We start from the raw sequence: 13,928 nt of genomic DNA, 5'->3' as shown, positions 1-13,928 counted from the left end.
GGGGCCAAACCGCCTGGTCCCCTGCCCCAGGGAAGGCTCTCCTGCCTCTCCTGCTTCTCCTGCCTTTCCAGACTCACGGCTTTCAGGGAAACTCGTGGGAACCTCCGTGCCCTAAGACCAGTCAATGGGCTGAAATTGGCCAAAAAGGTCCTGGGCAGGCGCCGCTGGGTGGGCAGATGCTGCCCCTCCGTGCGCACCTCGCTTTTCTAGGAAATCGGGCTAAAAATACCGTCCCAGGGCTGTGTGGCAAAAAACACGGCGGGTCCTCAGCTACTGGAAGCCCGAGTGATTTACAGCCCGTAGCCCATGCGTGATCCCAGCCCCGCTGTCCCTGGGGCAGGGATTGATCCCGGCACACGGCACCCGGGGCCGAGGCCAGGGCACGGCTCCGTCGGGAGGAAGAGCTGGGGGGAGACTGCAGGTACCCCCTTCTCCAGCGCCGCCAGCCGGGTTTGCTTCTCTCTTTCTTGCCATTTTTTAGGTGAGTCTCTGTATTTGGCCTGTGCAGCGCGGCAGGGGGGTGAGACCCAGGGACGGCTCGTCGGGTGCCGGCACAGCCCCGGGGACGGCGGGGACCCGCGGGCACAAGCTGCAATATCAGAAAATTCCCAAAGAAAATTTCATGCGCTAAACAAAACAAAAAAATAAATAAATCGGAGGGCTGCGATTCTGCTGAGACCCGGCTTTATAATTGGATCTGTCAGAAACCGTCACGCTTAATGCGCAGCTGCCAACGCGCCGCGCGGTTCCTCGTTATGCTCCCAGCCGGCGCTGCCTCTGCCCCTCTCCCTGCCCAGCCCCGCCACCCTGCCGCCCGGCAAAGGTGGTCCTGGGGGGCTCAGCGCCCCAACCCACGGCAGAAACATCCCCAACTGCTGCTGTGCCCAGCCCGGTGCTAGGAACGGCTGCCATGGGAGTGCTGCTCGTCCCACCCATTCCCGACACCGACCCCTCCGGAGCCGCGCACTGGCAATCCCCCGTCTCCCGTCCCGCGCCGGTGCTGCCGGCGGCAGTTGCGCGTTCCTGTGTAAGGAAGCAGGAGTTTTTGCACCTGGGAGCCACGGACCATGCTGTCACCGTCGGCCTGGCGGGTGCTCCCAGCCCATCACCCCTCGCACGCCACCCGGCCGCTTCTCCTCCTGCCGCCCTGGTTATTTTGGCGGATGGTTTTTTGGTTGTTTGCTTGTTTCCCTCCTGCAGTTTCTCTGCTGTTACCCGAAACGGGGCATGGCGGGACAGCAGCGGCGGGAGAGAGCAAGGAGCGGCTTCTCCCTGTCCTGCGCAGGGGACGGTCCCGTTGCGGCGGGGCCATGTGCCGCTCTGCAATTTGTCCAAACTCCACTCACGGGTTTTAAGTCCTTTTGGTGTTTGATGGAGAGGCCGGCGCTCGCAGGAGAGACGGCACACGTAACGCGGAGGCTCCTGCGCGCCGGTCTGCGGTCGGGCAGGTCTGGCTTGTACTTTCTGTCACCGAAGCCTGGGATGCTCAGCAGCTTTGGTGGCAAAAAAATGCGTATTTGAGCTTGTTCCTGGAAGTTCTTCAATGCTGTTCACCCTCCCCAGCACCGTGCAGAGCCTCCGGCTGCGCAGTGGGACATCACAGCCCCTTGGTCAGGTTGGGCTGTGCCTCCCACCCATCCCCAAAGAAAGCCCCCGCGGAGGGGCTGGGGCGTTCGGGGCTTCTGAGGAAACGTCCAGGTTTTTCCAGAAAAAGGCCAGGATTTCTGGTTCGTCTCTGCCCCAGGGACCAACAGTCAGGGCCAGGCACCGGGGAAATCTGGCCACCTGGGATTTTCCAGCTTGAGGAAAGGTCCAACTTGCACCTGAGCCTCCAGCCCTGGGAGCGGGGCAGCGGGAACCACCCGAGTTTTGCCTTGCTGTGCCTCAGTTTCCCTCTCTGCCACCAGAGAAGGTGGTGGGTTGGTGCCAGCACTGGCGAGGCCGCGGCAGTGCCGGCGAGGCGTGGGAGCCCAGCAGCCTGCAGCCGCCGAGGAGGAGTGTGCCTGTGTGTTCTTCACCTGAGTAATCAACCCCTTTATCCAGTGTTTGATTAAAGGCCACAAAACATATTATCTTTGATTCTTTTGCTTTATTTTTTGTTCCCTTCATTTGTCCCTTGGAGATGAGGGTTGCTCTGGTACTTATTAGTCACAAAGCCCTAACCTCGCACTGCGTTCTTGCTATCTGAGAAATGAATTATTAATGGTGCATTAAACAGAGACTGGAAAGGGGCCCTGGGACACTGATAATCAGGAGCTAATTGAGGAAGAAATGAGATACCGCTCCCGTTGCAGAGTGAGGACTGTGCAGCGCTGCGATACCAAAGGTGACCCTGCTGCAGCTCCTGGGCCGACTGCGCCAGGGTCTCCCTGCCCGGCCCTAGCCGATGGGTCACGCACGCACGGTCTGCCCTGGCCAGGACGCTATTCCATGACCAGGATGCTCTGCCCTGGCTGGGATGCTCTGCCGTGGCTGGGATGCTCTGCCGTGGCTGGGATGCTATTCCATGACTGGGATGCTCTGCCCTGGCTGGGATGCTCTGCTGTGGCTGGGATGCTATTCCATGACTGGGATGCTCTGCCCTGGCTGGGATGCTATTCCATTGCTGGGATGCTATTCCATGTCAGAGATGCTATGCCCTGCCCTGGCCAGGGTGCTATTCCTTGGCTGGGGTGCTCTGACACAGCTGGGATGCTGTTCCATGGCCGGGATGCCCTGCCCTGGCCGGGATGTTATTCCATGACTGGGATGCTCTGCTGTGGCCGGGATGCTATTCCTTGGCTGAGATGTTATTCCATGGCTGGGATGCTCTACCCTAGCTGGGATGGTCTGCCCTGGCCGGGATGCCCTGCCCTGGCTGGGATGCTATTCCATGGCTGGGATGCTCTGCCATGGCCAGGATGCTCTGCTGTGGCCGGGATACTATTCCATGGCCCAGATGCTATTCCATTGCCGGGATGTTATTCCATGGCAGGGATGCTATTCCATGGCCGGGATGCCCTGCTCTAGCCGGGATGCTATTCCTTGGCTGGGATGCTATTCCGTGCCTGAGATGTTATTCCATGGCTGGGATGCTCTGCCCTGGCTGGGATGCTCTGCCATGGCCGGGATGCTCTGCTGTGGCCAGGATGCTATTCCATGACTGGGATGCTCTGCTGTGGCTGGGATGCTATTCCATGGCTGGGATGCCCTGCCCTGGCCGGGATGCTATTCCTTGGCTGGGGTGCTCTGATATGGCTGGGATGTTATTCCATGGCCGAGATGCTATTCCATGGCCGGGATGCTCTGTGTGGTCCCCATGCCCTGCTGTCCCAGGCGCGTCCCGCCTGCTGTGGGGGACCCGCGCAGTGCCCCTACCTTGCAGGCAGGGGGGCCACAGCAGCGGGTCCTCCAGAGCCGCTCCTGAAGGGAAGAGGCAGTCGGGCACCGTTTCTCCCTGCGCTTCAGCTAATCCCGGGTGAAACGGCACAGCCGGGGAACAGCCCTGGGGACACAAGGGGACCGGGAGCAGTGGCTGTGGCTGCGGCAGCATTTGGCAGGAGGGACGAACGTGGCCGTTGGAGTCAGGGGATAAGCACAGATTTTTTCCAGGCTGCCCACGAGCCGGCAGAGAGCTCAGCCCAGCGCCGTGCCCACGTGCCAGTTGAGGCTCGGACGAGCTGGGCGGAATGGAGGAGAGAGGATCACAGAATCCCAGAATCCCAGCCTGGCCGGGGCTGGAAGGGCCCTCTGGAGATCATCCCCTCCAACCCCCGGCCAGAGCAGGGTCGCCCAGAGCAGGTGGCACAGGAACGCGGTCAGGCGGGGTTGGAATGTCTCCAGAGATGGAGACTCCCCCACCTCTCTGGGCAGCCTGTGCCAGGGCTCTGCCACCCTCACAGCAAAGAAGTTCCTCCTCCTGTTGAGATGGAACTTCCCAGGGGCAAGTTTGTGCCTGTCAAATTTCTCCTCTTCCACCCTGGCTGCATTAAAGCATAAAAGGTCTCCTTTTAAGCCCAAGCCAAACGGCAAACTCTTTGCGAGCCGGAAAACTTTCCACAGCAGCTGAAGCGAAGCTGTGAAAGATGCTGGGACGCGGATGGTGTCCCCTTCTTGCTGCCGGGGAACTGAAAAGCTCTGAAATGGCCTCTCACGATCAGCACCGAGGGCTCGGGGGGCAGCTGGGGGCAGCTGGGGGGAGGTTGGTCCTGGGACGGCAGGGACAGGGCATGATGGAAAACAGCATTTATTTTCTGTTATAAAGTGTCTCAAGTAAACACGTATTTCCATGTTGCTGAAGAGATTGGGGTTAATAGTAGAAGGGGGCGAGCAAATCACAGCTTTTCTCTGTGCCTCAGTTTACCTCCTGGAAAAGGGGGTCCTGGCAGCTCCCCTGCAGTGCAGGGCAGCAGTGTGGGCAGGGCAGGCAGGAATGCAGGCAGGGCAGGGCAGGGCAGCTGAGCCCCCCTCACCCAGGTGGGGCCGTTCAGCCTCCCCCCGCCCCAGGGCTGAGGCTTTAAAGGCGGGTGGTGCTGCTGTGGTGGTGGGAAGGAGAAGACAGCTGGGTTTGCTGTGTGGGGAAGGGGCTGTTGATGGGATGGAGTTGGCTTCGGTGATGTTTCCCAAGCCCCCATGGCAGGAGAAACCTTTGGGAATTGGTAGGTGTGTGTGGCTCCGGTGGCGGTGTGGGGCTGGGGGAGCAGCTGTCCCCCTGGAATGGACCCTGACTTCTTTTTGTGGGCCTGTGCCTGTCCTCCCTGTCCCCTGTGGTCCACCAGCCAGAGGTCTGTGGGGCTGCCAGCATGAAGCCCCCACCCAGGCTGGGGCTGCTGGGTTTATGGTGCTGGTTCCCTGTTGCTGTGACCTGAGGTACTTCTGGGGGCTGGTGCTGCCCTCCTGGGGCTCTGCTGTGTCACCCTGTCCCATGCCGTGGGGGCAAGGCTCCCCCTGGCTCCCCCAGCTCCGGCACCATGAGCCTTGGTAGTCCCACTGGGATGTGGCCGCTGGGTCTCAGAGACTGGAGGAAGATGGGGAGGAAGATGGGGAGCAAGGCTCATGTTGGCTTCCCCACCTCCAGCACCATGAGCCTCGGTGTTCCCACTGGGATGTGCCCTCTGGGTCTCAGGGGCTGGAGGAAGATGGGGATCAAGGCTCACGTTGGCTTCCCCACCTCCAGCACCATGACCCTTGGTGTTCCCACTGGGATGTGACCTCTGGGTCTCAGGGGCTGGAGGAAGATGGGTGGAAGCCCCAGCCACAAGATGGGGATCCCTCTGCTGCCCCAAATGTGGCCGGTCTCAGCCTCCCACAGCCCCAGCGTGTCCCGCTCCCTCCCCTCTGCAAACGCTGGCGGTGGTTTGGGTTTGAGACCCCGACGGTCCCGTGGGCTCCGCTCCCCACCCCCCAGCGCCCGGCCGGGGCTCCCCGCTCCATTCCCGCGTCACGCCAAAGCAGCCGCGGCTCATCCAGACTCCTCGCATAAATATTTATGCGGTGATGCAATGCTCTTCTAAATATAAAGCTTTATCTGGAATTTCATTTAAACATTAAGTGTAGATAATTTATTTATAATTAATGTAGACATCAAGTCCCATCTCTGGAATGCCTGTGAGCTTTCATTTATAATTGGGAGGTAAGTCAGAAGCTAGAGGCTGGGCCTCTTATCAGTTTCATTTTAATTTTCCTCCTACAGCAAACGAAGCCGGTGCAATTCATCTCTCATTAGGAGGAAGCACAAAACTCCCCTAAAAAAACAGTTTTATAGGGAACATGTAATAAACCCATCTTTGTTCATCTCCTCGCCTTTGATAGTGTTACCAGGGCTCACAGCTCCCTTCAAAGTGTTGCTCTTCCTTAAAAATAAGTCTATTAAAAATTAAAACCACTTTTCTATACAATAAAATTTACTCCCCGCAATTATGCGGAGGGACTAGTTATCTGCCTTTTGTAGATTTTAATTAAAAGTTACAACAGGGAGGGAGGAACGACTGCCATAAAAATAATAGAAGTCTCTCCGCTGACAATGAGTTATTGGCGCCTCTTCGGCTCAGGCAGCCTTTCGGGAGCCGATGCCACGGCAGCGATGCCCGGCAATGGCCAGGGGGGAGCGGGGTGGTGGGTGCTGGGTTGGGGGCAGTGTTGAGGGTCCCTCTGTTACCCCTGCACCCGGCGAGGGGTCTCCTGCACCCCTGGGTGCCTGGACGGCAGCTCGGCTGGGCAGAAAGCCTGTCTCGTGCTGGACCCCTGGCAGCACCGGCTCTGCCCCAGTGATCTGGTGTCTGTGCCCTGGGTAGAAAACGGGACCCGCCATCCCGCAGCACCCATGGGTGCAGGGTGCTGGGGTCGGGGGGGGGTGGCGGCTGTGCGGATCCTGGGGTGCAAACCAGACTGTCCCCACAGCCCGGCTCTGCCGGGGGCGCAGGGACCCCACGCGTTTCACCTCCAGTGACAGGGGGGTCCCTGACCCCCGACTCCGGTTCCTGCCCCTGACACGTCCCCGGTGGCAGCAGCATCCCCGAGCGCTGCCCTGCAAAGCGCGTTATGGCGGAGCCGTGCTGCGGGGGCTGCGCGACGTGCTCATCTGTCCCGGATATTTTACAAAGCTGGTAGAGGGACGATCAAAGGCAGCTCCGCGCTCGCTCTAAAAATAGCAGGTACCCGGGACGGAGCGGGGGCTGCGGGCGGGAGCGCGCGGTGCCTCGGTAACCTGTAAACACCGAGCGTCGCCCACAACACCCCGCTGGGGCTCGACTGTCCCTGATGCTGCTCCTTCTTGGAGTCACGCAACAGCCCCTGGTCCTCCCAGCTGCCCCAGGGCAGCGGGGACGGGCGCTGGACCGCGTGCGTGGCCACCGGCTCCATCCCGCCATGGGGCTGGAGCATCTCGCGCCATGGGGCAGCCTCCAGAGCTCCCTGTGGGACCAGGGCCCTGCTGGGTCATCCGGGCTCCCGCAGGGACAGACCCCAGGTCCCCGGCGCGGGATGGGCAGAGCTGCGGAGCATCAGCTGCTGCCAACACTCAAAATTGATAAACCAGCTCCCCAGAGCTGAGGGACAGACTCCAGCTCCCTGGCACTTCCCTGCTGGACGCTGCGCTCCGTTTGCTGCCTTTTGGCTTCCAAAGGTTTTGCTGGGACGCTCTTGGTCGCAGGCTTTGCAGGCTCAGGTCAGGCATCTTTTGTGCCTGAGACTCTGATGTGCCCCGTGGTGGCTTTGGGGTTTCACCCTCCCTTTACTCCCAACCTGACCCCCCCCTCCCCGCCCCAAGCCTTGCAAGGCTTGCAGTGACGCGGGCGTTGGGGTGACCGACCCCTCTGGCACCTGGGCTGGGTCCCTGTCCTTGTCCTGCTGCCCCGGTGAGGGGCTGGCAGAGCCAGAGCTTGGTGGCAAAGAGCAGCCGTCACCGCGGAGGCCAGGCGTCCATCGGGCGTGGGGACGGACGCACAGACAGGTCACCGTCCCAGCGCTCTGTAACCCTGTCCTTAATAGGAACAGGAAGGTGCTGCTGGACCAGGGGTCGGTCTTCAAACCACACGCCCTGGAGCGCTGCTGGTAGCGGCCTTACCTGGCAGAAGAGCGCTGAGATTTAATTAACGAGCTCTTTGCAAAGCGCTCGTGCGGAAAGGGCTGTAGGAGAGGAAAAACTTATCCCGTTTTCACAATAAGTCTCGCAGAGTGCAAACCTTTGCCCCTGAGGATGCCGTGGGCTCCTCTGAATCCAAACGCGGGTGTTTGCCTGGCCGGTACCCTCCCTGTCTGCGCCGACTGCCGGGGCCATCACTGCGTCGCCAGAGCTGGGTAATCTGCTAATTTGGCTAACTTGGCTTGGGGGCCAAGATGCTGCTGTTGCTCAAGCCCTCGCTCGCCCCGTCTTGGCTTCTGGCTCTGCTGGAGGCTGGTGGTGCTGCCGTGCCCGTGTCCCACGGCAGCAGCATGTCCTGGCAATTTCAGACGAACAACCCAGAGCCCACCGAAGACGGGCCCTGGCACCCAGGCTGTTGAGCGGGGACCGATCCTGACCGGGCAGGGTCAGCGCAGCCTCGGCACAAAGGCAAGGGCACCCTCCCGCGGGCCGGGGCTGCTCGTCGGTGTCGTCCCTGTGACCGCTTACGGCTGTTGAGGTGTTTTGCTGCTTGTCCCCCCCATCGCCTGCCCCCTCCTCCGGGCTGGAGAGACGCTAACCCCCGCCATTGTTCTGGCTCTGAAACATTTATGAAATTTTTATGGGCTTTTGAAAAGATTTTAATTCCCTGACAGTGCTGCTTTCACCAAAAAAAAAAAAAAAAAAATTATGACTCAATGAGCAATTATAGGCTTAACAGCTGCTGAACGGCCCCGGCAGCTGCCGGAGCAGCTTGGCATGGCTCAGCGCAGCGGCCGCGGGGCCAGCGAGGCTTCCTGGAAAGTGATGCTGGGGCCGAGCCGCCCCGGGGCTGCGGGACCCTGGCTGGGTTCCTGCGGTGCGTCCCCCGTCCCCCATCAGCCGCAGCGCCCAGAAACGCGGGCAGGGGGAGGCTCTGGCTGGTGCAGGCCTGGGGATGGGGGTGAGAGCTCGCAGCACCACGGGGGACCGGCGGGACCCTGGTGGGTGCTGCAGGAGGGGTCGTCCTCCTCCCCCCCCCGGGGGCTGCGTGGGGAGACGCTCGGAGCTGCTGGGGGCCGGTACGCCAGGTCCCTCGCTGCGGCGAGGATGTAGATGGTTGGGTTAATTGTAAAACTCCTCCTTTACCGCAGGCAGAGCTGCTCCGCAAAGCCGGGGAGAGGTGGAGCGTCAGCCCCGAGGGGTGCCCCTTCCCCGTGGGCTGGTTCCTTCTCTTTCGAATGCAAAAAAGCCACTATAAAGAAATGAGCATGGGGTGGGCGCGGGGGAGAACCTCTAGGAGTGTCTGTGGGGAGATGGAGGATTCGGAGGTGCTGTTCCTTCTTGCTCATCCGTCCCGCAGCCTTTCGGTGGGGCGCAGCTGGAGACGACCTTCTCTTTGTTTAGAGATTCGTCTTCGTTTTCAGGAACAGCAGCAGCAGCAGGCGAAGAGGTTGAAGGGCGACGAGTCTCCGCCGGCCTCGGCGCAAACGATATCTCGGGGAGAAGCTGAACTAAGCGCAAGGCAAGAGGCGTCTCCGGGAGGATCAGCCGGCGCTAATTGATCTCGCCAGGCTTCTGGAGGGGAGCAGAAGTTCAGTCCCAGCCCGCGAGAGCTGGTTTTGAGGCAGCTGAGGCTGTGTCCGTGCGGGAGCGAGACAGGGCTGGGCAGGGTTGCAATAAATAAAGACGATCGTGATATTAGCTTTAGTGAGCACATTTTCATGAGGAATTTAACCACCAGAAGCGTGTTTGCGTGGTGGGCAGCCAGCACCCAGCAGAGCCGGGCTCCTCTGGGCGGGTGCAGATCCGGGGGTCCCCAAGGGCATGAGCTGATGGGATCCGACCCCGCGCTCCGGTGGGAACGGCTCCCTCCTCCCTCTTGCCCGGCATTCTCGCTCATCTTTTTGACACAGCAAAGTGTCGCCGTCTCGGTCCCTTCACAGGGACAGAATGGGCGTGAAAGTTTAGTTTAATTAAAAACTCCCTGCGTGCAGGTTTGAGAGAGATACTCCGAAAAACTTCAGGAGATGGGAAAGACGGCAAGAGGGATATTGTATTAGACTGTGAGCGACGTGAATGGCTGCCTCCGGGAAGCCAGCAGTTACTGAGGAGGGGGAACAACTCATCCGTGTGCTCCCCAGTGCTGGAACGCCAGGAGATGTGGACTGGATGAGAGCCCTCATCCCTGCGCTTCCCGGTTCCCACATCTGGAAGGAGGGAGTGTGGCCCCCTTTCCTGTAGAGTGGTGGGGGCAGGATGAGGCTGTAAGGGTTAATGGGAACGAAAAAAGCCTGTGGAGGAGCTGCAGCCCTGTCTCTGCCTGCGTGGGGAGGAAGGCTACACCGTAATCGTCAGGCTCCTGACAGCTAAGGTAATGCAAGGTTTGAGATCCATTAGAGTGCCTGTAATTATTTATAGGGAGGGGAAAAAAAAACCAAACACCCTACGTTGTGAAAATCAGATGGCACAGCAAATAAATGCACCAAAGCTTTGGAGAAAGGATTCTTAAACAGCTGCTGATCCTCGGGACCCAACCCTGGCTCCGGTGGCAGCGAGGAAGGGGGCTCTTGGTGTGGAGAGGCGTAACCCAGTGCTGCTGGGCCATCTGCTCGCATTCTGAGATCTACGGACCTACAAATAGAATCACAGACTGGTTTGGGTTGGAAGGGACCTTAAAGACCACCCAGTGCCACCCCCTGCCCTGGGCAGGGACACCTCCCACCAGCTCAGGTTGCTCCAAGCCCCGTCCAACCTGGGCTTGAACCCCTCCAGGGATGGGGCAGCCACAGCTTCTCTGGGCTGGAGCGGGGCTCAAAGCCCCGTCTCTCCGCTCCCTGGTAGTGGCGGGAGGCCCTCGAGCCCTCCTGCAGCCGTAGTTCCCCGGGGGGCTCAGAGGGGCTGAGGGCAGCGCATGGTCTGCCCTCGCTTCCAGCAGCCTCCACCCCTTCCCGGCCACTTCCCGGGGCTGATCGGACTTCTTCATCTTGGCATCAATTCCACTTTTTAGTGGAGGCTAAGCAGCAAGCGGGCAAGAGCTCCCGGAGCAGAGAACCCTTGAGTGCATCTGCTCCGGAGGAGAGGGCTCTTGGCCAGAGAGCGCCGGAGCGCGGAGCAATTCCCTCCTGTCCGGGCTGCAAAGCTTAATTATTAGCAGTTTTGCAAAGTGCTTTGAGATCCTCTGGAAAACGTCCTGGAGGAGGGCAAAATGTGCTTATATAACGCGTCTAGACATTATGTTCCTTGGGGCGGGGAGTGGGTCTTTTTTATATCTGCTTTTCTGTGTCAACACCGTGTGGCCCCGCTTAAAGGTTCTGGGAGCCGCTAAAATATGAATAACAATGACCACGATAGGAAAACACATGCTTTTGCCCTCAAAAAAAAAAAAAAAATGTTGATGTTAGGTTGATGTTAGCACAAGCCAGCTGTATGTCAGCAAAGGAGCCTTTGCCCGGCGGGTGCCTGGCACTCCGGCCACCACGAGTGAAGAGCAAACAGCATCTCCCTGCAGGCCCCCTCGCTCCTGCCCCTCCGGGAGCAGCGGGGCTCCTCCGGCTTGTTTGGAAGGGTCGGGCAGGGCTGTCTTGCGGGGGGCCACCTTGCCTGTCCTTCCCCCAAGAGCTCCCGGGGAGCCGGGCTGGCCGCTGCTGGGGGTTACGGAATGGGGAGCCCCGTCCCAGCCCGCAGAGACGAAGGGGAGAACTCGGTGGGCAGGACCGAGCCCTGACCCTGCTGGGGGCACCGGGCATCTCCGTGCCCCCAAATCAGGGGTGCCCTCCTCACAGCCCTGCTGGGTCACCCCCTCCGTGTGCCCAGCCACGCACCTCACTGCCCCCCCGGGCCCCCCGCGAAGGACCTGGGGAGCCCCTGTCCCCCCCCCGCCCCGGGGGTGCCCGGGGGCTGCGGCGGCACGGCCGGGCAGGGGGTCCCCGGGGGTCCCTCGCTCCCAAACCCCGCTCAGCCGCCCGCCCCGGTTCGCGGCAGCCCAGTCCCAGCCCGGGGCGCTCCGGGCCGAGGGGTGAGCGGCGGCTCCCCCCCCCCCACCCCGCACCCCCGGGATGCAGCACCGGGATGCGCCGCTGCGGTTTCCTCCCTCCCACCCCGTACGGGGGGCGGCGGGGGGGGGGGGCACACCGCGGCGGCGCGCGCTGCTGCCTTCATCCCCCCCCCCCTTCCTCCTCCTCCCCGCTTTCCTCCTCCTCCTCCTCTTCCTCCTCCTCCTCCTCCTCCTCCTCCTCCGGGAGCGCGCTCGCCCAGCCGGGAGCGAGCAGCAGGCGGGAGGATGCTGCAGACGGCGGCGGAGCCGGGCGGCTGGGCAGGTAGGGCGGGGGGGGGGGAGGGCGGGGGCGGCCCGGGTTCCCCGGCACCGCCGGTGCTCGGTGCCCGCTGGGCTGCGGCCCGGGAGAGTTGCGGCCGCAGCAAAGTTGTCGGAGGGAGCGGGGCGGTGGGGGGTGGGGGGGGGGAGGATACGCTGGGGAGGCACCGCGGAGCCGGGAGAAGGGATGGATGTTTGCCCGGGAGGATGCTCCGGGCCCCCCCCTCCATCCCGGCTCTCGCCCGCGGCTCCTGGAAGCCCGGCTGCGCAGCGCCGTGCACCGGGGCGGGGGGCGGCGGAGCCCTCGGTCCCGTTGACAACCGCCCCCCCCCCCCCCCCCCCCGCCCCGGCTCCTCCGGAGGTGTCGGATCAGGAGGAAACTTCTTCAGAGGAACTTTGCCGAGGCCGCGGTCGCAGCCCCTTCCCCCCCGTGCCATTCCCACGCCGGGCGGGACCCGCGGGGGTGTGCGGCGGGTGTTGCCCCCGGCTTGTCTCTGCCAAGGTGCCCGCGCCATTGGGGTGCGCGGCGTGCAGTCCCCACGGGCTGTTGGTGGGCTCGGGGCGGTGGGCTCGGGTCTGGTGGCAGCGCCTGGGCCCAGGCGGCGTTGGCCAAGGTCTCTGCGCGTGGCCGAGGCAAGCGGCACAACCTGGGCTGTAGCCACGGGCAGGCGGTGGGGCCGTGTCCGTGGGCCCCGCTGTGCTGCTCGGGGTGTCGGGGTGTGCGGTGCACCCTGCGTGTCCCACGGCTCGGCTGCGGGGTACCCGGGGCTGCTCATGTCCCTGCTTTTGCTTGAGGTACGGAGAGGTTTGCGTTGGAAATGGAGCCCGGGCTTTCTGGCTGTCTCCACAAGGGGTACTCGGCTTTTAAAGAAAAGGACTTTTACTGAAGCCTTACAAAAGCGCTTTCTGTTAGCGGTTTGGGCAGCGGGCGCCGTGTCTGGGGTGGCTGCAGCCGGGGCAGAGCGTGGTCCTCCCGCCCAGGCTCGCGCCTGCAGAGCAGCCCCCGAGCGGGAGAGACCTTGGATGCAGGAGGAGCATCCGCGTCTGGAGGATCCCCCGCTCTCTCCTCGGCTTTTATCAATATCCTTCGCTATTAGCTTGAAGCAGCAGGGAGTTATAGCTGCAGCTTTTGATGAGGTGTGCGTGGGGTGTGGTGGGGCTCCTCCGCCCCGGAGCGAAGCCGGCGGGTCCCGGGGAGTCGGGACGTGCCTGCGCCCGCCCTCGGTGGGGCTGGCGGTGCTGATCGCACTGGATGTGCGTGTGGGAAAACAGCTTCTTGCACAGAATCCGAACTCCCGGCTCTCCCCGGCACGTGTGGCTGCTTTATATTTTAGAGAAAAGCTTAAAAGTGCATCTTAAATACAGGAGGGGATTCTGCCTGAGGTAAGGGATTGTAGGGCCCAGCTTCTGCACTCCTGGAGGCGTACAGGGCTCCTGGGTTAGTTCAGCGCTGGGAAGGGGATCGGCACCGCTCTGTTCCCACCCCGCTGCTGGAGCCGCCTGCTCCTGCGGGGGCTGGATGTGTCCGCGGGTCCCGGGCACGTTGGCAGCACCGCCCGGCCCGAGTGGAGCACGGCAGCAGCGTCCAGCGAAAACGAGAGGTGGGAGCTGGCCTCACGCTGCGCAGAAACCGCCTTCACCCCCGTCCTTATCCGGGGCGTCTGAACGGGGAGCAGTTTTGTGTAAGCTGCTGTGTCTGCATGTGGGGCACGGTGCCTGGAAATAGCATCGATGAGCGGAGCCGCTGGACGTGACACTCCGCAAATAAGCGAGGCTCCATCCCCGGCTGCCAGCCTGGCCAGGACTTTCTGCAGCCAGCGCCAGTCAAATTGGTGACTTTTTTTTGGTTTTTTTTTTTTGTGTTGTTGTTTGAAGTGGCTGCAGGTGTTTTCTGATGGAGCATCCAGCCCGGTGTCAGCTTCTCCGAGTGATGTTTGTCACTTGGCTGAAGCGGCTCGGTGGGGGTGGGAGGAACTACTCCGGTCCCTCAGTAGCTGCCGCCGTGACTCTGCCGATGAGAAACTCTCCTGCCACGCGTAGAGTTCAGAGTCGGGC

At 61.8% G+C, this 13,928-nt stretch overlaps 1 protein-coding gene across 2 annotated transcripts in view; it reads left to right on the top strand.

The window, feature by feature from the left end:
• The first annotated feature begins 11,801 nt into the window (after positions 1 to 11,801).
• ZNF385C (zinc finger protein 385C) overlaps positions 11,802 to 13,928 on the top strand; it is an 81,259-nt gene continuing 79,132 nt past the window's right edge. For both annotated transcript variants that reach the window (XM_063354820.1, XM_063354819.1), the window contains exon 1: positions 11,802 to 11,877. In XM_063354820.1, coding sequence (XP_063210890.1) covers positions 11,841 to 11,877 — 37 coding nt within the window. In that variant the 5' untranslated portion in view covers positions 11,802 to 11,840. The remainder of the gene's footprint in view (positions 11,878 to 13,928) is intronic.

The sequence above is a fragment of the Chroicocephalus ridibundus genome, chromosome 17, assembly GCF_963924245.1.
Source record: "Chroicocephalus ridibundus chromosome 17, bChrRid1.1, whole genome shotgun sequence".
NCBI lineage: Eukaryota > Metazoa > Chordata > Aves > Charadriiformes > Laridae > Chroicocephalus > Chroicocephalus ridibundus.
The sequence above is the reverse complement of the archived record's forward strand: the minus strand, read 5'-3'. Positions and strand labels throughout refer to the sequence as shown.